Here is a 23,444-nt window from a genome sequence, read left to right as displayed (position 1 = left end):
AGGGAAGATATCTGTTGTTCAGTATATACAGTTCTTACATGTAAACCCACAGAGGCAGGTTTATGGAGCACTGCTAACAAACAATGGCCCTTCTGAAGTGTATCATGCCATTAGCAGTTCTGAAGTTTAAACCTGTCAGTTATACTTCCTAATACACCATTTTTACTCCAAATCAAACCTACAAAGCAAATTGTGCAGTACTTAAAGGACAGTAATGTGCCTTCCATATTTCTCACACATTAACTTCCAAAAAAACTTATTTAATACAATTCTGCATAAAACTTACTGATCCTCTTATCTAACCAAATTAAACATTTTATAATTTGATAAAAAACTACAGACATTGCTTTACCTCTTTCACTGAATTTTGTGATACAGTAAATGCCTTAGCAGTTGATTTGAAAGGATTGAAATTGCCAACGCCATATGCAGATTCATGAGGAAATGGATTCCCAAGTTTATTTTCTTTTGCTTGGCTTTTCCACTGTGTAGGCTAAACAAAAATTTAAACAGAAATTTAAAGAGTCATTAACTACAACAGGATTATTTTCAGGAATTTTCAGAAGAATGATTAAGCAAAAGCAAACCGTAACTACAATCATAATTTAGTGCAAACACCTGTGTTTAGTGTTCTTGTGGAAAAGGGACTGCTTATGAGCAATTCATCCACTCACAAATACTGTTTACGCTTTTTATATAAAGACTAAAATTTCAAAACAATTAAGACCCTCATATTTGAGGTATTAGGAATCAAAATATGAGTCTTCAACAGCTGAAAGTATTGGTTTTAATGTAGAATGTTAGAGAATTAAGAACTACTGCATCATATGCTCTCAGGAGCACAGAAAAATTCCTGAAACAAAACTCAAGAGATGAACATGGAAAGTCGCATTTGGAAAGGAACGAGAATGACACTAATGGTTGCAACGTCATCTCTGTCAATAATTGGGATAAATTCTGAAGGTGGACTTGTGCCGACTGTATCTCTCCACTAGGTATCTATTTTTTTGTTAAAATCTTATATACAAAAGACACTGCTATTCCTTAAGTTAAAAACATCCTTTTCACTCTGTCTTGGACAGCTCTTGCACTTCTCAAAAAAGGTAAATAGGAAACAGAGAGAGATCCAATTACAGTATAGCTTAAAAAGAAAAATGAGAAAAAGTTGTTTCCATTCACTTCTGGGGTGTGCTGCACTTAGCAAGAGCTGAAAACATAATACTCTGGGAACAGTACTCTCAGGGGTGAAATAAGCACATTCAGAATTACAGCATGATTTTTTTTCAGCATGTTGTTCATGCCACCAGTATCCAAGACTCACCTTTGCAGGTGGAGTCACAGGTTTAGGGACTAATCCTTTATAAACACTTGTGCCAGTTCCATTCCTTACTGACTGCGAATGAAGACTTCCTACTACCGGGAATCCAGATATCTGCAGTTCTTTTGTACTGCCCTTTTTAATGACCAGCATTCTCGGAGATCTAGATTTAGGATTCAAAGGGTACTCTAGAAAAAAAAAAGAAGTGCATGTATATATGTGGGCATGTGTACACAATCTTAAGTTTCTAGTTCATAGGGTACCGGATAGCCATACAGTCCAGAGCAAACAGGCATAAATCAGAAACTTAGTCCAGTATTAGTTCCGCAAATAACACACTGTACAAACCTGGATAAACACAGGTTCTGTTCCATTTTCTACAATCACCATTTGTAAAATATTTCACTTGGCAATGCAGGAATTTTACTTTCTGAAAGTAAAGATATTCTTCAAAGAAGCCAGCTACACAGTTCTTGTTTGCAAATCTAAAATCCAAATACTCTTAATTGTTGATAGTTACCTAATCTTCAAAAGAGATTATGGTTTTCATATTTCCCTTTAAGGTTACTAAAAGAATAATTATTTATATTTTTATTAACAGCGCAGTTTAGAGCCAAATGCTCCACACTGAGGCTCTATAATCATGAGACAAGAGATGTGCACTACTCTAGACCACGGCAATGACCAGTTTCTCTATCTCCATGCCTCAGATGGGCATAAAAGAACATCTGAAGCTTACAACATTTCCATGTTCAAGAGACCACTAATTAAGAGACATACAATCAGCTGTCATACTAAGTAACTGACATTTAACAGTTTTAAAGAACACCTATTAAAAACAGTTCTAAAATTGTCTAAAAGTGAAAAAAAAACTTTATTTTTTTGCACATGCGTTCCACTGCTGCATCGACAGCCTTTTCCAAGATTACCTCCTCTCCCTGCAAGCATTGCTACTTCATGGGCAGAGTCACCACATCCTACATTTAAAAAACCTATCTTAAAAGCATAAGTGACTTTAGCTTTGTGTAGCAGGTAGATGTTACAAAACATTTGTGATAACTGTATACTTAGCTCTCATTAAACTTTATGAAATGACTTTTCACAATACTTGCATGCTCCCATCACATATACACAAGGTACAACGGAATCTAACAGAAGCATACATTTTTAACAGGCATTAGAAGGGGATGGTAACATTCCTCCTGTCCTGAATATTATTTCCTTTGAAAGGGAATAATAATAGCCTTCATTTCAGTTTTTCAGTTACAAAACAAGGTTTACAATAGCAGAGCTATAATAAAGTAAGATACCAACCTGTAAGCTGTAACAAGCCACTGCACTGTAGCTTACAGGTTGGACTAGATGATCTTTAAAGGTCTCTTCCAAACCAAAGCATTCTATGATTTTATGTAGCTAACAGAACTGTTCCTTCCTTTGCTTGTGAAGAGGGATATCCTAAAAGCCTGGAAAGCTTGCCCTGCTTCAGATCAAACTGAGCCACATCATGCAGCAGCCACAGCCAGAGTGCTGCTAAGGTTGTAAAACACTCAAATTGCTACGTAATTTTTCCCAACTTGGTTAGGAAAGAATTTAGTTACTGTTACTCTTTTATTGAAAGATAACTGTATTTCCTAACTTTCACATGAAAGCTGCTAAGCACACAAAAGCAGAAAGCAGTCCAATTGTTTAGGCTCCTGCAAAAGTTCTTTAGCAATTAGATATTTATATTGAGAGGCTGGCCTACATCTAGTGTTACCTAAGAGTGCAAAACATACTGGGGAAATATGAGAAGAAGAATCAGCAAATTAAAGTACCATTTAAAATGAGCAACAAGTTTCAGATCTCTGTATTAGCAACAGTTTAAGTAGTAGTTTTTATGCTTAATTAAAAGTTATTTCTTCATAAAGGAAAAGTTCTTATTTTGAGTAAGTTTATTACTTTAAAACCTGTGCAGTCTAAAGCTGCCACTTTCTTAAGGGTGAACAATTGACTACATAAAGCCCACAGAATTGTAAAGCGGTAGCCAAATTTAATCAGGTAGAGATCTGTAAAGAATCTCAGACTACAGTTCAGTTCAAAGCCCACTCTCAGGATTGGTTATCTTTACAAATTACTTGTAACAAATCCAACAGCTTAAGACATTTGTTTCCCGGAAGAGACCTTAAACCTCTGCAAGCTAACCTGCTCTTCTCAGCCCTCCTAGGTTTCTCTCCAAACTCTTCCAACAGCTCTAATCACTCAGAAGTATTATTTTATGAAGTCTTCAGCTAGCAATCACATCACTAGTTTAGGTGTCCCACCTTCATTGCACTTCCTCTTGAAAATAAAGGTGAAGATAAATTCTTGACATCTTTACAAAAAAGATGTATACTTATTCTGGGAAAGAATCCCAGTTGTGGCTGCATCTACAGACCTACAGACTGATATTCAAATAGAATTGTTACCACTCTAACAAAAAGATACTTACATTGTAATAATATTGAAGTTTCCTCAATTTAATCTATACCTTTATAATTTAAATCTATACCTTTATAATTCTAAAAAAAATTCCTATGTTTCAAATAAAACAACTTCAGATGTCCACTACATTTTTACATTTAAAAACATCAAAAATACTCACCCCACACACCTGCAGCTAAAGATTTATTCTGGTTTGGTTCCCTCTCATATTCAGGGTTCAAAGATGGCTGAAATAAAGTTTTATCATTATTTTAAAAAAATAAGTCTTGAATTCTGGGACCAATGAAATAAAGAATCACAATATTCAGCAGTATGACCTCTGCTGTCAAAGATTTTTAAATGGAGACAGACTAGACACTTCCCCCTGCAACCCAAATAGGTCAATGCTCACTTGTTTCTCTTCTCCAACAAAACATCTCAGGCAGCAGTCAATATCATTACATGAACTGTCCAGAGAAAGCAAAAAACAGCGATGTATGGTTTCTTCAAAGAGGAAGCTCACCCCTCCTCTTACATCCTACAATTCCAGGTTGAAGCATGGGATCTCAAAGGGCCATTGGCAGAAAGATCACTTTGTTAGTACTTCAGATTTCCAGTAAGGTAACTGTGTAGAATTTAATACATACACATACCACAGTAAACTGGAATCCGATTGTAGTTTTACTTAAACACTTAAGTGACAATAATAAACATATAATGATAAGAACTGGATATAAAAGGAGAAACAAGTTAGTGGACAAATGACTAACACCCTCTTACCTATGGGAAGGGTGATCCCTTATATGATGATCTGAAACTGGTGAAATCTCATGAAGTAGCTTGTAATGGACAAAATGGCACTTGCAGAAACAATGAAACCTTGTTTATTATTATTACAATTAACTTACAAAATCCTCAGCCTCAAACTGTTTGGGTACTTCTTTGTCTTCCTTTTTCCCAGTTTCATTATCAGGTACATTGTTTTCATGCAGTCTTTGGCCTTTTCCACAGTGGAAAGTGCTGGTACGAGCACGGGAACCTCCGCCATGATATCCCCCACGATGGTTTATATTTTCTGTACCATTTCTGCCTTGTGAACGCCAACCATTCTTCTCTTTTCTCCCAAAATGCCCTTAGATTTTCAAATTTTAAAGAAACGTAATTACAAACAATTTTAATAGAATATTCTACTTCTGCAAAATTGTTAGATAAGTTAGGTCAGCAGCTGTATATTCTGGCATGTGATAGCATAATAAACTTAAGTTTTCATTCACATAAGTGACAGGGAAGAATCTTATAAGACAGTGCCAAAGAAAGAGGCAAGTAGTCCAACATTAAGACAAGTCAACCTCCTTTCCTGGCTCCTCATTTATATGTTGTTGCCTACAATATTAACTCAACACTCTTATTCTTCTTTAGAGAGAAATACACCTGGAATCACACTACTTTAACCAACCCTTAGTCATCACATCCTCTCCCAGAAGATCTGTCTTTCCATTACCTCTATTTTAGTACAGAATAAGAATTTAGCATGAGAGCTATTATCATCAGACTTTTTTTCTAGCTAGAGTGCTACAAAGCAATGATGTAAACTTATTCAAAATGTTCCATGAAAGCTAAATTATACCTCCATTAGGCCGTCCAATGTTAGGATCAAACCCATCTGAAGAGTTGTGTCTTCTGCGATTTGCTTCATAACGATTCTCTGTCCACGAAAAATTTTCAGAATGTTTCTCAAAGTTCAGTGATGACTGTAAAGGAGCACAAGTGGTAGACCTGAGATATCTGATTAATAACAAAACTGAATTATCAGAACTGTAACAAGCACATTACTCATGGTATATACAATTCATTTCTAAAAGGACTTTGAATGACAGATAATACAGCAGTCCTCAAGTATGCATATGTTCAGAGCTATGCCACCATCTCCAATACTAGCAAAGTGGAAGCTGTATCTTCTGCTCCAGGACACTGAAACAGCGCTGAGGACCATTCTTGTGACACAAGGTAAAAAACCCAAGTGTCTATTTTGTGCTCTGTTCTGCTGCCAAAACAAGTGATGTATTGCAGCTGAGGAAAAATTAAAAAAGGTAAGAAAGGACAGGAGATCACAGTTTGGAAGGCAGAAAAGATGTCTGGGTTCTAAATTTGGGTGGTCAGAGACTACGTATGTGCATTCCATAGGAAGCGAGGAGTCGCTTCCACCAGAGACAGTTGTACTCAAAAAAGGCCCAATTTATTAGTCATTATTATCACTTAATAAGGCAAATGCAACTAGTTATGAAGTACAAATAAAACCTAGAGTCAAAAGTGTACAGATTCACAAATATATTTAAAATTACTAGCTTATAAGTAGGCATTGTAGAAAGTTTAAAGAAATAAGTCTTTAATATATCAGTAGGAAGTACTTTATAAACTAAAACCTTATATTGAGAATAGCACTCAAATCAAAATACGTCCTGACTAGAACTCATACTTAAGGGTATTAAGCCAAAAAAGATCATGTCTTACAGCAGCTGTCTTCCCTATTACTTCTACCTGGCTTTACTATTTTAACACTATAACATTTCTTTCGCTGTTACATCTTAAAAATTCAAGAATAATTTTTCATTCTGCAAAAGCAGTGCTTAGCCTTACTGTTGTTCACACCACACATCTCCCAGTGAGCGACAGCAGAGGGCTGTGTTACCCAGCACCTACCTGCCACACAGCCAGCCTTTGACGCAGATGAAGCAAAGCCCCCTTCCCTCCCAGCAGACTTACTGTGCACATACATATCCATCGTATTGCACATGTACAAGAGATCCAACACATCCCAGGGCCGTAAGAGCTACAAATGCAAAAATGCACAGCTGTGTGGAAATGTACTGTGTCAGCAAACTAAGCTTAATGATTCCAGGGAGTATCAACTTCACTGCACCCAAAGTATCAACTTCACTGCCTGAAGCTCACTCCCTCTCCAGACTGAGTAACATTCAGGAAAAAAAGTACAGCAGTAATAGTGTATGTCTGAAAATGAAAGCCCCAAGTTTATTTCACCAGTTATGATCCACTGACGTCTAATCAAGCTATATTAATATTTAAAGTACCCCACTGATCAACATGACTAGGAGGGGAAAAAATAAAAAGACATCACAGTATTAGGTTTAAACTACTTTGGAAGACATGTTGAAGAAAATTATTTCCTTCTTCTCACCTCCCTCATGCCTGCAAGAGACAAGCATACAAAAAAAATGATACCCAAGTTCTACTGACAATGCCCTAGCAGAGCTCAAGGTGCTGTTCAAAAGTCAGTGCTTAAAATTCAAACTCGAGTAAGCAACAGATATATTTAAAATACAAAGCATGTATTTCCAAACTATACAGAAGTCAAATGAAGAGGGGTTGACTTCTCAATTTGAAACCTGGGAAGTAAGTTACTTCCTTGACAAACTTGGAGAGAGGGAAAAAACAGAAAACCACAAGGAACTACCAAAAGATCTAAGTAGTTCAAAAAGTATCACAATGAATCTCAATATTTAAATAAAAAATAAATCCTTATAAACAAATTTTCAATAAGCTTCCAAGAATTTCAGAAAGCTCCAGATCTGTTGATCATCGATGAAATTTTAGAAGATAGCTTTGTGTGTTCATTTACATATGATAACCTTCTAATATTGGCTTTGGAGTTTAGCTTTCATTTTTTTGTATGAACTTTGAAGAACAATCACATTTTCACAAAGTATAACTGACAGCATTTTATATACAGTGCTTGAGTTGTACATGATATAATGAATCTAAAGTCTCTAAATTGTGTGCAAAGATCATGCAGTTTGCATTTTCCCCACATGATGGAGGTATCAGTCTATCAAGCCTCTTGTGGCAGAGATGACAGTAAACTTTGTAATCAACAGGAAACCTATTAGCAATTTCTGGAAGTTGAGAAATTATATGACTAGGTTCAGCGAGCCAAGGAAGAAAGCAACACAGATTTTTGAAGTATAGTCGTCTTATTGTTTAACATGAAGTAAGCTTGCAAAAATTGAGTTTACCAGTCTGTCTGCAATCTCCCCACACACGTTTTACAGCAATCTTTTCTGAAAAGTTTCATCCATGTCCCAGGATGGCTTCCCTTTTCACAACACCTTCCCATTTCCATCTGCCCAACTGCAATACTGCACTGACGCAAATACAGTAGTTCCAGACCTCTGCAACAGCTACTGAGCAACGGATACCCAGCTATTTAGGTGGACTTTGCCATATAAGTGACAGGGAGATGATATAAAAGCTTATCCTTAAGAGGAAATTACCAGCAATAGGTGAGACGGATTTCAGTCAAGCTGTAACCTGTGTCAGTCACATTAAGAAAGCTCATCCACAATCCCAGCTTCCTGGCATCAGTTTTTTCCTAATGCTAGCCTTTACCCACGTAAGAAAAAGCCTCAGCTACACAGGATCAAGGGGGGAAACCAAGCTCCTAAAGATGCAATTCCTAAAAGCACCTCTTCAGGGAAATAAAAACTGACCTGGCAGAGTTCTGTTTCTCCTTCTCAAGTCTAAATGTTGTTGATACCATAGCCTCATCCCCAGCTCCATTCTGCATGAAACATGAGACATCTTGCCTTCCTCACCCCCTCCTTCCTCTTCATCTCCATCCCTCTTATCTCCTCTTCTCTTCAGCTGCTTTGTTGATATACAAGAAGCAGAAATAAAAATCTGTTCTGGGAAATGGAGGGGACAGGGGGCCACAACATTTGAGGTCTGTCTTGTAGAGGAATGACAGGACAAGTCTTACTCTGTAAGCTAAGAATTACGACACATCAGGTAGGACCAAAAAGACTTTGCAAGTGTTTAATATCCAAATGTGCTGTATATCACAGAATGCTGATCATTGAGGAAGGAGGTAACGCAAGGAAATAAGCTGCATTTCAAACAGTGAAGCACAAAGACTATAATGGAGAAGGCATACAACCACAGAGCTTTTGGAAGAAATGAAAGAAAGCCTCTCTAAACTCCTTGAGGCAAAGAATCATGGAAGAGAACAGGATCCACAATATATGCTTGTAATGAAATCTTCCACAATTCAGGAATGAGGTGACAAATACAACCCATACCTCAGATACATTTGAGTGGTACTGGAGTAGTTCTGGAACTTACTTTTATTCTGCTATATTGACACTTTAAGCATGCAGGTAAAGCTCTTCCAGCAGATTCTTGAAATATGTGGTGAAGAATGTTTTGTAATTGTGACACCATATTAAACTAAGCTCTGATTACCTTTCCAATTGAAAATGTATTGAATTGGAAAAAGCCAATCAAAAGAGTTGAATATATCAGAAATCAAGTAGAATGAAAACAAACAGATCACAGGAACCATCCTGGAACAGACAAGGCCTGATGTTCCCAGAACAGCAGCTAAGAGTTGCTGACAGACTATACTAAACAAAGAAGCTAGCTAGGTCAGTGCAGAAGAAAGATAAATAGAGCAATGTGGATAAGGACATTCAACAACCTGACTTAAAAAAAAAAAAAAAGGCATGTGTGTATGGTGTGTGTATATAGACATACATAAGCAAAGCAATGGAAACACAACTAATACTGACGGTTAACTGCATTTAACAATAGCACAAACAACCTATTTCCGTAAGTTTATAAAGGCTAAACATTTTCTATGGACATGCAAGACAGCAAGAAATTTACATAAATACATTAAAGCAAGACAATGCCACCCTCATAGCTGCAGATATGGATATTGCATTCAAGAGATTATAATGAATAAGACTGGTCTACAAATAGGGAAATAGATGACAGGAGTTTTAATATCCAGTGCTGCCCCTGCTTCTGCGTTCGCACAAATTAAGAAAGAGTAGAAGCATAGGCCAGAAAAAAAGAAACATTTATGAAACAGACATACTCATGACTTCCCAGAATATTCACAAATCCTAACAATTCAGAGTTTGCTATTTCCTGTTTCCAAGCTAATTGTCCCATTGTATAAAGTGAGTAACACTAGCCTAGATGAAACAACCAGAGTGAAGATGCACAACTATTTGAAAGCGCCACACTCCACCACTAGTAACAACCATCCCACCAGCAACTGAAGAGCCATTTCAGAAGGTCTATTTCAAAAGCATTTTTTGAAATCACTTGGATGACAGAATAACACTTTTGTAAAATTTATAGGACACAGAGCAAAATCAGAAGCAAGAACTTCAAGCACATGCCTCTTGGTACTTCTAGCACAAAACACAATAATTCATTTTAAACTCCTGATGAAAGCAATCTTCATCCAACAACAGCGCTGATAATGTGGCCAGGCACATGCTTCTTTCCATGAACTCAGCTGCTCAAGCAAAAAACTCTACTGGAGGTATGAGCTTGACAACCACAGTACAACTACTTAAATTGCGACAACAAGACTTGCTAGATATCATCTGTTATCACCCTATTCATAGAAAGATCTGCATTTTTATTATGATTGAGGTTATGACATTTAGATTTCTCTAATAATGAGAGTGCCTGTTCAAAAGAATAACAAAGAACATACCTTTGTAGATGATGGGGGAGTAGGAAAATTAAGCCAGGCTGGAGCAAAGTCATGCTGCGCCATTTAGGTCCAGTCTCTCCGAATCAATGAAACAAGGCTTCAGCACCTCATGGCAAGTCCCTGTAATTGGAAAAACAAGAAATGAGTACTTTTCAGACGCTTATGTCACGAGAAGATTATACTTGGGGTTTTTGCTCATTATTTCCTTTCTGTTTTCTCGTATTATTTTCTCACACAGATCTGGTTTAGAATCTAACTACCCTCATCTCATTTATAGCATCATATTTGTGCTTTTCTTACCAAAGTGTCACACTTATCAAATATATCGCAGGTATCATGAAAATACAACTGTAACATTCCTTCATTTCCTCTTATAAATGGGATGAAGCATCTTCTGTAAGGTCTGATCCAGAAAGCTGTGGCAAAATTAGCTCATTGAAAGACTTTCTGGTACTACCTAGAATGGATTTCAGGAGGTATTTCATTAGCTTCCTAGAAGAAGCTGATTTTTTTAATTAGACCCTAAAAGTTAGTCTCAGAGGCCATATTAAGGTTCCTTATTAAAAAACTAGATGCTCAGGGCCACCCCAAACCCCGTATTATCTCTAGAGTCAATGGAAACAGTCTACATGTCCAGAAGCAGTGTCAAAATCCAGTAGAATTCTCTAGTTTGAAAATGGGGAAGAGAAAATAATGGCTTAAGATTAAAACCCAAGAATACCTTTTTTAACCCACGCTCTCCCCACAGGCAGGAAAACATCTCTCAATAAGCAAGAGAATGCAAGATAATGTGAACGGTATTACCTGAAGCTGAACTATAGCACAGAAAGGAAATAAACAGATGAAACACTGCCTGAAATATAAGGGTATCTGAATCATACTCTGCAGCTAGACACTGCAAAATTGTCAATGATTCAAAAATATTTTAAGTATGATATACACACTATTAGACATTCAGCTAGTGAAAACATAATAAACACCCACATGCATTTCATAGGGAGACCCAAATAAACGTGTATTCCACATCTGCCTAACAAGAGTGCAGATCTGTTAGTCAGCAAGCAGAGATGTAGTTCATTTTAATCTAAGGCTGCTGTAACGTGAGTAAGTATTAGTAAGAGCTATGGAATCTGAACTTGATAACTGATAATTATTGTTGTATTCTGGCCTGAACCAGGTTACTGCAGATTTCCAGTGACAGATGAGAATGTTCCAGATTCTAAAGGGAAGTCTAACAGATCTGTAAGCGTTAAACTGCACTTAGATGAGCTGCCAGTTCTTTTTTATGCCGTGAGCTGGTACTTAGGTTTTTAGGTACCTCCAATACCACGAGTTAAACTGTAAGGTAAGATGCACAAAATCTACTACTGATAAATAGAGACAAGTTTAAAGGTATGTCTCGCCCAAATAACTTGTTATAAATTATTCTGTTGAAGTCATCCAACACTCTCTCAACAAAAATTACAGAGAAATTTTCTAAAGAATCCAATTATGTCAGACTCATTAAAAAAAAAGAAGAACATTCTAGAGTCACAGAACCATCACAAAAATGGCTTCTCTTTCTAACACAAACCAAGTTTACTTTTACTGATTAATCATGTTAAGCAATGGTATAGAAACAGAAAAGGGTATACTTTTACAGATGAACCAATAAAAGAGATGCCAAATTAAGAAACGGCAAATTAAATGTGAGCAGAGTCCAGCAAGAAAAAAATTTTTTTTTCTCCTTCCCTCAGATACAGTTCTCATCTCCAAGCAGGAGAATCACGAAACTTTTACAAAGGATCAAGAAAGGTATCAATACTGGAAGATCAGCACAACAACAAAATCTTCATACCAAGGCACTTACAGTCTGAAAAACAAAGGGAGAGATTAGGTTTATACCAAATAAGAACCTAACAGAGGATCCAAGAATTATTACTAAGTTATTGGTGAATCAGCTATTAGGTATGGGACAAAAAAGGCACTAATAATGTGATTTCTTCATAAATTCATCTTACTGTTTTTAGAAAACTAGTCAAGCTTCCTAACACTACTATTTCTCCAACTGCCATGAAAAGAGTTTATTCTTAACTAATCTTTTGCATATAAATCAAGGGCTCAGCAAGATTTGGTGATCACCAAGTATTCAAGGACTGGAAAGGTGTTTTTAACAGACCTTTGTGTCCACAGCTCACTGATACTGGGTGTATATTTCTTCCCGCAAAAATTACTCTAGAAGCAGATTCAGGTCTTCCTCATGGCCTCAGTTCTTCAACTAAAAGCTGTAAAAAGGTTTTTGATAGTGCTGCTGTCAGATGAATCAATCCCTTTCCTACAAAGCAGTATAGTGAAGTGGTAAAGACAGAGGCCCGAGCCAAAACTACACAATACTCAGAGTGCAAAGTCAGCAGCAGAGTATCTGTAAATTTCAATAAGCTCATAAAAGAAGAACTCTTTTAGGCCTAATTTTTCCAGCTAGTTTTGATAAAAGAACAGCAGTAAAAAAAGGCACAGATGTATTTTTAGAACACTACCTGACCAATGTCACGGGTTTACAGTTAAAGACTGCCAAGAAACACAACTATTGAGGATACTGACCTCCACACCACCAAAGTCAAGAAAACACTTTCTCTCATCTGATTGTACATACTATTGGTCTGGCAATTAGACACAGGAAAATCAAGTATCCTCATTATTAAATCTTACTAACTCCTAATAGGCACTAGCAATAATTAAATTGGGAAACAAACAGCAGATCAGGAAAGGACAAAAATCAACATCTTTTTTTAAAACTATATTGTAGAGTACATAACCTACCCAGCTTTCAGTCGCCAATTCCATGTTTTACCTGGCTTCATAAATAGTCTTACAGATGCTGCTAACTTTCTGATGTTACCAATAAGTTTGTCCTAAAATATGTTTTAATATAAAAACATTTCCATTACAAGCATGAGCTCTGTTTTGATGATCTGGCAAATATTCAATAGCTCTAGGATACTCATTCTCAGGAACATTCAGTCTCAGTTCATTCTCAGGAACATATTTTTGGTAAATTGAAAACAGATCACAAAAAGTGAGAATGTGATGTCAGCAAGATCACTCTGCTGCCACAGGCAGGGTTTACTATGCTTAAACCCTTCGTGATCAGCTTGGTTGCCAAACACCAGTTTGTTCCTTGCTTGCTTTCCAATTTCAATTGGACCAATAACTGAGACCACCACGTTATTCTGCAACACATCCCATCACTAGAAAGGTTCTTTCTACCAGGTCTGACCTAAGCCTTTTTCTTGCTATTCCAGTTCATGACCTAAGCTATCCCCACCAGTCAAGACGTTTCTGCATTCTGCGTCCCCTGAAGCACTGGCAACCTCTATGCAGATTCGTACTATCTACAAATTTAACAAGCATACACTCCATTTCATGACTGAAGTTATTAATAAAAATACTGAAGAGACTTCTTTAGAAATTTACTTGATACATCCTTCCAGCTTGACATCAAACAAGAGCTGCCTTTACAAAGACTGAGGAGCCACTAAGGCAAATAGGTAACACTGATTAGCAATTTACTTTAGAAGAACAATTCTGCCTTTCAGAAACATAGAACTACTTCTAAATTAAAAACAAAAAAAACCCCACAAACAAAAAACAACATTTAAGTATTTGAATAGAATGAAAGTTAGTACTATGCACCCATACAAGCATTTACAGGAAACTGCTTTAATTGAAGAATCCCTTTGTCTGCTAGCAAGTCTTCTCTTACATACACACTACACAACAGATCAACCGCTGTTCATTAACACTGGTAAAACAGCTTTTGTACTCCCAGTATTAATACAGCTATCAGAATTAAGCTTATTGAGGTAAACACCACAAATCCAAACACAATTCCACTGCTTCCAGAAATTCTCTTGGTAACAAAAGAGTAGGCCCAAAATTTATCATTGAATGTTTAAGACACCAGTCCCTAGCAGCAAACACTCAAAATATATCTGCCATTCTTTAACCAAAGTGTCATAAAAGCTAACTTGGCTCAGGTTGTCTATTACTGAAGCAGAGCTGCACAATTCTAGAAAGGTAAGAAAAAGATACCAAAATACTGCTATCCTCATACTATTAACACTCAAATGCATCTAAATTTCTTTAATCAGACTGGTCAAAATATTCGGTCTCATTTCACCAACAGCTTCTGCTGTCTGATTCAAGTACTGCGTAGAGGCTTCAGAAAAGAAAGTCTTCCATAGCCCATAAATGTAGATAAAATTTATGCTTTGCTGTGTTGTGGATAGCAGAATAGTTTACAGCAAAGAAAAAAAACTGTTCTTAAATTTTACTTCTTGTGGGAGATCTGAGATAAGTCTGTAAAGCATTTTGTTTCAGGTAACATGCAATAATTATTCCAATATTCAATTACATAAAATTTAATTCTATAGTTTTGTTAAGTATGATTTTCATTAACAATGCAATAAATGCCACGGAATAATGAACAGCTGGTTCCAAGTGATGTACAGTGAAGAGATTTGTCATAAATGTAACTCAGTCATCCACTTTGAGCCACATTAGCAGCTGAAATAAGAACACTGCACCAACTATGCTTAACCAACATCCAAAAAAGGTTGGGCTGGGGTTTTTTATGGTTGAGTCAATAAGGTCCTTTTGTGACAGAAACTATTTTTCACCAGTTTTAAAGCAGCTGGGAACACTACTTTTTAAACAAACTTATTTGTGTCATGAAGAGCATTTGGGAAAATTTAATATATTGCTTCTGTTTTAGAAAAAGTAACATGCTGAGAAAAGGGAAGCAGAAAGCCACTGCATGAATCAGGAGCCCAGACTTCTGTGAAAAGGTTAAGAGAAAACATCTAGAGTCAACTCCCAAAACTCTCCAAAAACAACAAAAAAATGGAACCAAAACAACTATCATTAGTTTAGCTTGTGCTTACCAAATTAAATTAAGAAATCAAATATTAAACAGTATAGTCAATTTTTCCTGCACTACTATATTTTTCTTTTTTAAATCATCACAGAAAAAGATACAAGTAAAATCACACTGAGAATAACAGCACAGAAATTTAAAATTTTACTTGGTGCACTAATGAACTATTTCAGTGATCAGGGACAAGAAAAATCTAAGAAAACTACTTGGTTTGCTTTGCCTCACAAAATTAGGACCTAAGATACATTTAAATAGTGGTTATAAACATCTGAAGGAGTTCCACCAAGAAAGGAGATGCCTTAATCCAAAACACCATACGAATCACAAGAAGATACCAACCATAGTAGATTTAGGCTGGACACACAGTCCTGAAAATCAGAAGAACAAGATTCTAGAACTTTAAGACTTAAGACAAATATTTGAACCTGTCAATTCCTATTATGCATCTAAGTCAGAAACTAATAATTGTAACTAAAGAGTTTAATGTGTAGCACAATGCATGCGCACAAAGATAACATAGTAATAATGTTTTACTTTTTCCCATCTTAGGTGGTAACCATATGAGAATACTGTTTCCCCTCTCTCCCCTGCTACTTCAAATCAATATAGTGTTTAAAAAACAAACTTTTTAAGTGTGAAGACTACCCACTACAATGAAAGTATATATCAAATTATTTTTTTTCCCCTGCAGTAACAGATTGAGTTCAGTATGGTACAAAAGCAGAAAACACACTGTATTCCTGAACTTCTGGATTAACTTACTTTCAGATTACTTTAGCAAAGTGCTTCTTCAAGCTTCTTCATCATATATTACAATTTTCTCCTTATCTGCAACCCTTAATTCACTACTAGTGGGAAAAAATATGGAACAGCCAAAATGACTAACATTTAAGTTTTGTTTGCAAAGCTTGTTTGTAAGCTAAAAACCTCCATGCAGTTAGCACATAAAACAGGGGCATGAAATACATAGATCAAGGAGATGCAGTTGAACAAACATCCATAACAGAGTTATGGAATACATCTCAGGTTTAACAAACACAATTTCTTACATTTTAATAAATTTTGTGTAATTTCTTGCAGTAAAAATATTTTTTTTAAACCTCTTTCCCCCCCCATGCTCACCTGGAGGAAAAAAACAAAAACAAAAAAAAAGCTTACTTACTCTTTCTCATACCATTTGCCCTAAATTAGGGAATCCTGCCACCACAACTATGTCAGTTATGGATTTCGCCCTCCTTCACTCCTGAACGATTTCATCAAACAGGCAGACTGGCAATATGTGGCAGCAGTTTCTAACCACTACTGAAGCATGAGAGAATTACAAGCTAAGCATAGTGCAGAACCCTAGCAAGCATCTATTAGTCCAGCTTATATCTCTGCTTAGCACATAAAAAATGGGAATACAGTGCACTCACATACCAACCTCATTGCAGACAGGGTAACTGTAGAGTCACTACAGACAGAATTGGGTGCATTTACTAACTCACTTCGTTGCAGTGCTAAACCAGGAAGCAGGTGTGCTGCCAAGAGTTATGGAGCAAAAGAATAAGGCAAGAAGACAGACCTAGACTTTTTTTTTGCCATGCCAGGCATCTATAAAATGCTGGAAACAATTAGACCTGACAAAGCTTTAAAATAAAATAAAATTTTAAAAAAACCAAGGCTCCAACTCAAACACTGGAACACTTATGACCTAACCTGACTTCCTTCATATACTAGAAATTCATATAATGTCTCCTGCACTGCTCCTGCTAACACAGCGAACAAATAGTAATTTCCTTCACAAATGTCTTCAACCTGGCCTTAAACATATCATCAAGAAAACAAAGGCTACCGAGGTCTGGAATAAACCGGTTACACAAAAAATAATTTAAGTGACCATTCCTGCTCCCTTATAAAGATGATCCTTTATCCAGAATATCTTCTAGCTTCACTTCCATTCATCAAATCTTTCCAGCATTAGAAACCCTCTCTCTCTGTCTATTTACACAACACTAAAAATAGCTATACAGCATCTCTGCAAGTGCATGATACTCTTCAGGAATTAGAAAAGTGACTCCCATGAGAATTCATCTCAAGGGAATCTCTGCACTGGCTGTGTAACCGGACATGAGAGCCTGCAGACGGGAGGCAGGGGAAGAAATGATCTTCTGGGATATTGCAAGGGCAGAGAGCAGAGCAAGCAGATGTAATCGAAGCCTTCTGAATTTTACTTCCATATTTTGTTTTCTATAAACAGGTCAAATAAGAAGAAATTAGCCTGATTATTAAAGTACAGAACCCTGAAAGGACTACGGCATAGAAGGTAATATGCATTCACATTTAACTGCTGTGATTTTTTAAGACTATTTTCATTATTTGGTTTAAGTAGCTCTAACTAGAGGAAATGCATTTAGTATCACATTGTTAATATATTTAACTACAAACACTATAACAATTTTGTGACTCATAAGAATCAAGTGTAAAAACATGTAATCCTACCTTTTATTTTCCCAGGTGCACACCCATCACAGATTACAGGAGGAATGTCTCAACAACATAACTCTTCAATTTATCACAGACAGGGTTATAAACTTTAAGCATCACCTTGTAACAAAGCATTGCTACTTTGTAAGATCTTTCTGAGGGCATACTGTCTACTCTCCTCCCAACAGTCTCTAGTCCCATCAATAGCATTAACAAAGATAAAGTCTCCCTCATTGTTTTCACCATCACAGAATTTTACATGAGAAAAATATGGGGTTTATGGCTTACTAATTTTAAATCTGGAAAGTATCTTCTGAAAAATTAAAATATAACATCCAGAGAGTGTTCTGAAAGACTGAGGACCAGCTCATACTTCCTTCGAATATCAAAAAGACTATCAGCCTCTCCCCATAGGAAAGATGCTCCAGTCCCTTAATCATCTTTGTGGTCCTTTGCTGAACTCGCTCCACTAAGTTTGTATCCTTCTTGTACCGGGGAGCCTATAACAGTACACAGCGCTCCACATGTGGCCTCATCAGGGCTGAGTAAAGGAGAAAGACAAATTCCCCTCGACCTGCTGGCAACACTCTTCCTAATGTAGCCCAGGGAGATGTTGGCCTTACTTGCTATGAGGATGCATTGCTGGCTCACAGTTGGCATGTTGTCCAAAAGGACCCCCAGGTCCTTCTCTGAAGAGCTACTTACCAGCTAGTCAGCCCCCAGCGTGTAGTGGCATAGACAGCTACTGCTCCAGAGGCAGGACTTTGCATTTTCCCTTTGCTGAACTTCATGAGGATCCTCTTGTAGTCTAACAGTGTAGCCTAGCAGGAGCTGGTGGAAGGCCAGGACTTACGTAAAGCTGATAAGGGGGATTCAGACTGGAAAGTGGAACGTCTAAACAAGAATTACTGTCCTTGGGAGTAAAGCACATCCTGGAGAAATACGTAAGCTAATCAAGATGTTTTTGGAACCATCTGAAACAACTAGTAGAAGTGTGATAAGAAGCACCCTCACACAAACTATCCTCATTACAATACTAAAAGTCACACCCCTCGAGCTGGAGACCCCAGCCCAAGCAGAGACCCCTCACCTTTGAGCGTGCGCAGAATATTAAAGTAGCACTGTAGCTTGAAGTCAAAAGAAGAGAAATGTAGACCAATAGAAAACTGCTTTCTGTAATTACTTATGCATATGCATAACTAGACTGTATAAATACTGTACCTGTATGACCGAACTTTGTGCTAGTTTTGTGGAGCTACCACCTAGCACCCATCTCTGCGTAAACATGAAATAAAAATACCTCTGCCCTATGCGTATACTGGCGTCTCGCACACTGGGTAAACGACCTCACACTTGCAGGATAACAGTTTTTGGCAACCCAGATGGGACTGAGCTGACAGCCTTGCCTGGTTTGTCTTGCCACATCCGACGGGGAAAAGAGGCCTGAGTGGACTCCAGCGCGCACCAACCTGTAGATCAGGGACTCCTTCAGCTCCTCTCCTGCAGTCGGGTGCTAAGCGACACAATGGTGCAATGCTACTGAAAAGAGGTATTTTGGGGGGATATGAGAAAAGGTGGGTAGGGGCAAGATATCTCGGGAAGCAGGCACCATCTGTTCTGTTCTGGGCCCTGCATAAGACGCATCAGGAAAGATACACGGCAGCAGCACAGTTCTGGCATAGTTCTGTTTGTTTGTACATGCTGTTCTGAGTAACGAAGGGAGACGTCCCTCATTCTGGTTTGTGTAGAAACGATGGGTTTTTCGGTATGATATGGGTGCTGCTGCTTCCCAGGAGGCACCTCTTTGCTCTCCTCTAGGATGCATCCTGAAGAATTGGAAGAAATCTGTGGGGGATCCCATGACTAAAAATAAGCTAAAACAATATTGTAATCAATGGTGGCCACAATATCAATTGGAAGATGGTGAAAAATGGCCTGAGAATGGATCCTAGAAATATAACACTATATTGCAATTAATGTTGTTCTGTCAGGGAACTCAAAAATGGGATTAAATACCTTATGTGGATATGGTTTTTTTGGTTAACAAATGATTGAGATATTAGGAAGAAATGTGGTTTAGTGCATTCTAAACATCAGATTGGAATATGCGTGTTAAAAGAGAAAAAGGAAAATCTTGTTGTGTTGTATTGAACTGAAACAATCCAGAAGGAATGTATAGTACTGTTAAAACTGTAATGATGACTCATAATTCTAACTGGGGAGATGTACAGGGTCTCCTAGAATATCTGTTTACCACTGAGGAGAGGAGAATGACTTTAGAGAAGGCTAGAGAGGGACCGATCGAGCAATGGGGGGGGTGCCGAATACCAATAGGTACCTCCCAAAAGAGGATACAGAGTGGGATCCAAACACAAGTGAGGGATTACAGACGGCAGAGGAATATCAAAAGTTAATTTTGTATGGGATTCAACATGGAATGCAAAAGCCTAAGAATTTATCTAAACTATATGAAGTAAGGCAGGGGGATAAGGAAACCCCATCAGCCTTCTATAGAGACTGCGTGAAGTAGCTCAAAAATGGACAGATCTGGATCCGGAAGATGACAGCAATTCAAAGTTATTTAACATGCCTTTTATTGGTCAAGCAGCAGCAGATATAAGAAAGAAATTACAAAAGGTAGAGGGTGCAGATGGAATGACATTCTCACAGTTACTGTCAATCGCATATAAGGTATATAAAGTTTCTCCAGCTGATCCTCTGGTTCCACTCAAACCGGGGGATGAAATAATAGATTTTTTTAATTGATAGCGGAGCCACACATTCTGTAGTAACTAGTTGTAGGGGACCTTTAAGTAGAACTAAAATAAGTGTTGTTGGAGCAACAGGGAAAAAGACTTTAAGGCCATTTTTGCAACCTATGGAATGTTCAATTAGAAATACTAAATTAACTCATGAAATACTAAATTAACTTAACTTTATATGCCAGAATGCTCCTTACCATTGCTTGGACAGGATTTACTTTGTAAACTGAATGCACAACTAACTTTTTCTGAAGACTCTGTTCAGTTGCATATTCCTCCAGAGACTGCCTGGAAAGCCCAGATATGTTTGTTAACTGAGAAAGACCCTAATGAAGAAATTAATATTCCAGAGGAAGTACTGAATGCGGTCACACCTCTGGTATGGGCATCGAAGATACTCAGACAAGCAAAGAATGCAACCCCGGTAAAGACTGAACTGAAACCAGGAGCTCAACCGGTAAGAAAGAAAAAATATCCCATTAAGCTGGAGGCCCAAAAAGGATTAGAACCTATAATAAGCTCTTTTTTAAAACATGCATTGTTACAGGACTGTCAATGGGAATTTAATACTCCTATCCTACCTGTAAAGAAGCCCCATTCTTCTGAATATAGACTGGTACAGGACTTACAAGAAATTAATGCAAGGACAGTAGATGTCCACCCTGTGGTTCCAAACCCATATACCCTCCTTACTACAATCCCTAACAGTAATATTAATTTCACAGTATTAGATTTAAAGGACGCCTTCTTCTGTATACCTGTGGATGAGTGGAGCCAGACCATCTTCGCCTTTGAATGGGAGAATCCAACTACAGGAGGAAAGGCACAGCTCTGCTGGACTGTCCTTCCCCTAGGATTCAAGAACAGCCCGACCTTGTTTGGTAAAGTACTAGCCAAAGAATCGGAACTACCGCAAAATGATCATGATGCTGTAACATTGTTGCAATATGTTGATGATTTGCTAATTGCTTCTGACAGTTACGAGGCATGTCTGGAAGCCACCATCAGTTTGCTTAACCTTCTGGGCTTGGCAGGGTATCAGATTTGCAAAAAAAAAGGGTCAGAATGGGGAAAAAAGGTCCAATACACGGGGTTTGAAATCACCAAAGGACAGAGAGAATCAAGTACTGAGAGAAAAGAGGCAACTTCTAGAACTGCTGTACCTATATCAAAGCAGCAATTAAGAGGATTTCTGGGAATGGCTGGATGGTGTTGCATATGGATTCCCAATTTTGGACTAATTGCCAAACTACTGTATGCTGCTGTGGAAGGACCTGAGGGGGTTCTCGAATTGACATGTACATGAACAACAGCAAGCAGCATTAGGAGTTTTGACACAAAAACTGGGGAGGTGGAAAAGACCGGTGGGATATTTTTCCAAGCAACTAGATGAGGTCAGTAAAGGCTGGCCCACTTGTTTGAGGGCAGTAGTGGCTACTGCAACTTCAAAGAATCTTGAAAACTGAGATTAAGCCAACCGATTACTGTATTTGTACCTCATGGGGTGTCTTCTCTCCTTGAAAATAAAGGGCATCATTGGATCTCCCCAAGCAGGTTAGGTAAATATCAAGCGGTGCTGCTGGAACAAGATGATGATGTAATCTCCCTGACCTCTCCTCTAAATCCTGCAAATTTCTGAAAGATGATGGAAATTCTACTCAAGAAACTGCACCAAGAAACACACTCGGGAGTGTGTTAGTACTAATTGCCAAAAGACATGTCATTGGGCCAAGAATGCAAAGCCTATAGGATATAATAGTTAAAAAGTGCGCTATTTGTTGTGCCAATAACCCAAAAACTGCAAAGAAAATCACGGGAGGAATTGTAAAACAAGGAATAACTCCCAGGGAATACTGGCAAATAGATTTTACAGAATTGCCAAGGTGTAATCTGTATAAATATTTATTGGTAATGGTAGACACCTTTTCTGGTTGGCCCAAAGCTTTCCCTGGTCACACTAACAAGGCTAGGGAAGTGATTAAAATTTTATTAAAAGAAATTATCCCCATATTCGGTGTTCCAGAAGGTATATCCTCTGACAACAGATCCCACTTTATTGCAGAAATAGTGCAGGGAGTTTCTCAATTTCTAGACATTAAATGGGATTTGCATACCCCTTGAAGGCCACAGTCCAGTGGCAAAGTAGAAAGAATGAATCAAACTCTAAAAGACAGGTTTCTAAAGTGTGTCAGGAAACTCAAATGAAATGGGTAGATATTCTAGCCATGGCATTAATGAGAGTATGAATTACACCCAAAGTTAGGGAAGGTGTTAGTCCATTTGAGATCCTGTATGGGAAACCATATCCAATCAATCATTTAACCACGAAGGGAGACCAAATGCATATAAAGGGACAGGCTGTAATTAAAGCGTATTTGATATCTCTCTCTCGCATAATTTATCCTCCCTGCATAGGTACCTAAACCAGAGGACTCTCATTCCCTTGGACACTCCAGTACACCCATTCCAACCAGGAGACACGGTCTACATACAAACTTGGAAAGATGAGCCCTTGAAAGAAAAGTGGAAAAGACCTTATACAGTGGTAAAGGTGAATGGGATTGACTCCTGGATTCATTATACACAAGTAAAGAAGGCATCAGACCCAGGACAAGTGGACCTCCATGCCAACTGGAGAACTGAAACTCCAACTAACCAGGGACTGTCCATGAATTGTATCAAGGTTTTTCTTTTAGAAAACTATTACTGAAATTACTCCTAGGACGCTCTTGGAAAGTGTTATTAATTTAGCATAGTTATAATGAAAATTGTATCTCTGACATTGATTAACCTAGCATTTACTTTTTGTAACAGAAATCTAGTCTTAAAACTTGTCCAATCCTTTGGAAGAATCCATAATGTCAGCAGTATAATGGCCTGTTCACCATTACCTAAATCTGCAGCCGATCCCCTCGAGTGGGGAATTTTAACTTTAGATTTAAACTGAAACTTTCTTCAGTCTCCAAATTACCTCCTTTCAGAGTCGAATGTTGTTGTACAATCTAACAGGACAAGTAG

The 23,444-nt window shown here is 37.7% G+C and overlaps 1 protein-coding gene across 4 annotated transcripts in view; it reads right to left on the bottom strand.

Moving 5' to 3' along the window:
- GPBP1 (GC-rich promoter binding protein 1) overlaps nt 1-23,444 on the bottom strand; it is a 44,425-nt gene that overhangs the window by 10,410 nt on the left and 10,571 nt on the right. For 3 of the 4 annotated variants that reach the window (XM_072860730.1, XM_072860732.1, XM_072860731.1), the window contains exons 4-9: nt 10,284-10,403; nt 5,385-5,542; nt 4,666-4,889; nt 3,939-4,005; nt 1,322-1,506; nt 353-493 (exon numbers count right to left, since the gene is read on the bottom strand). In XM_072860730.1, the coding sequence (XP_072716831.1) occupies nt 353-493; nt 1,322-1,506; nt 3,939-4,005; nt 4,666-4,889; nt 5,385-5,542; nt 10,284-10,336 (828 nt within the window). In that variant the 5' untranslated portion in view covers nt 10,337-10,403. The remainder of the gene's footprint in view (nt 1-352; nt 494-1,321; nt 1,507-3,938; nt 4,006-4,665; nt 4,890-5,384; nt 5,543-10,283; nt 10,404-23,444) is intronic. The other variant, XM_072860733.1, reaches the window with a different exon arrangement.

This window comes from Ciconia boyciana, chromosome 4 (genome assembly GCF_034638445.1).
Source record: "Ciconia boyciana chromosome 4, ASM3463844v1, whole genome shotgun sequence".
NCBI lineage: Eukaryota > Metazoa > Chordata > Aves > Ciconiiformes > Ciconiidae > Ciconia > Ciconia boyciana.
The sequence above is the reverse complement of the archived record's forward strand: the minus strand, read 5'-3'. Positions and strand labels throughout refer to the sequence as shown.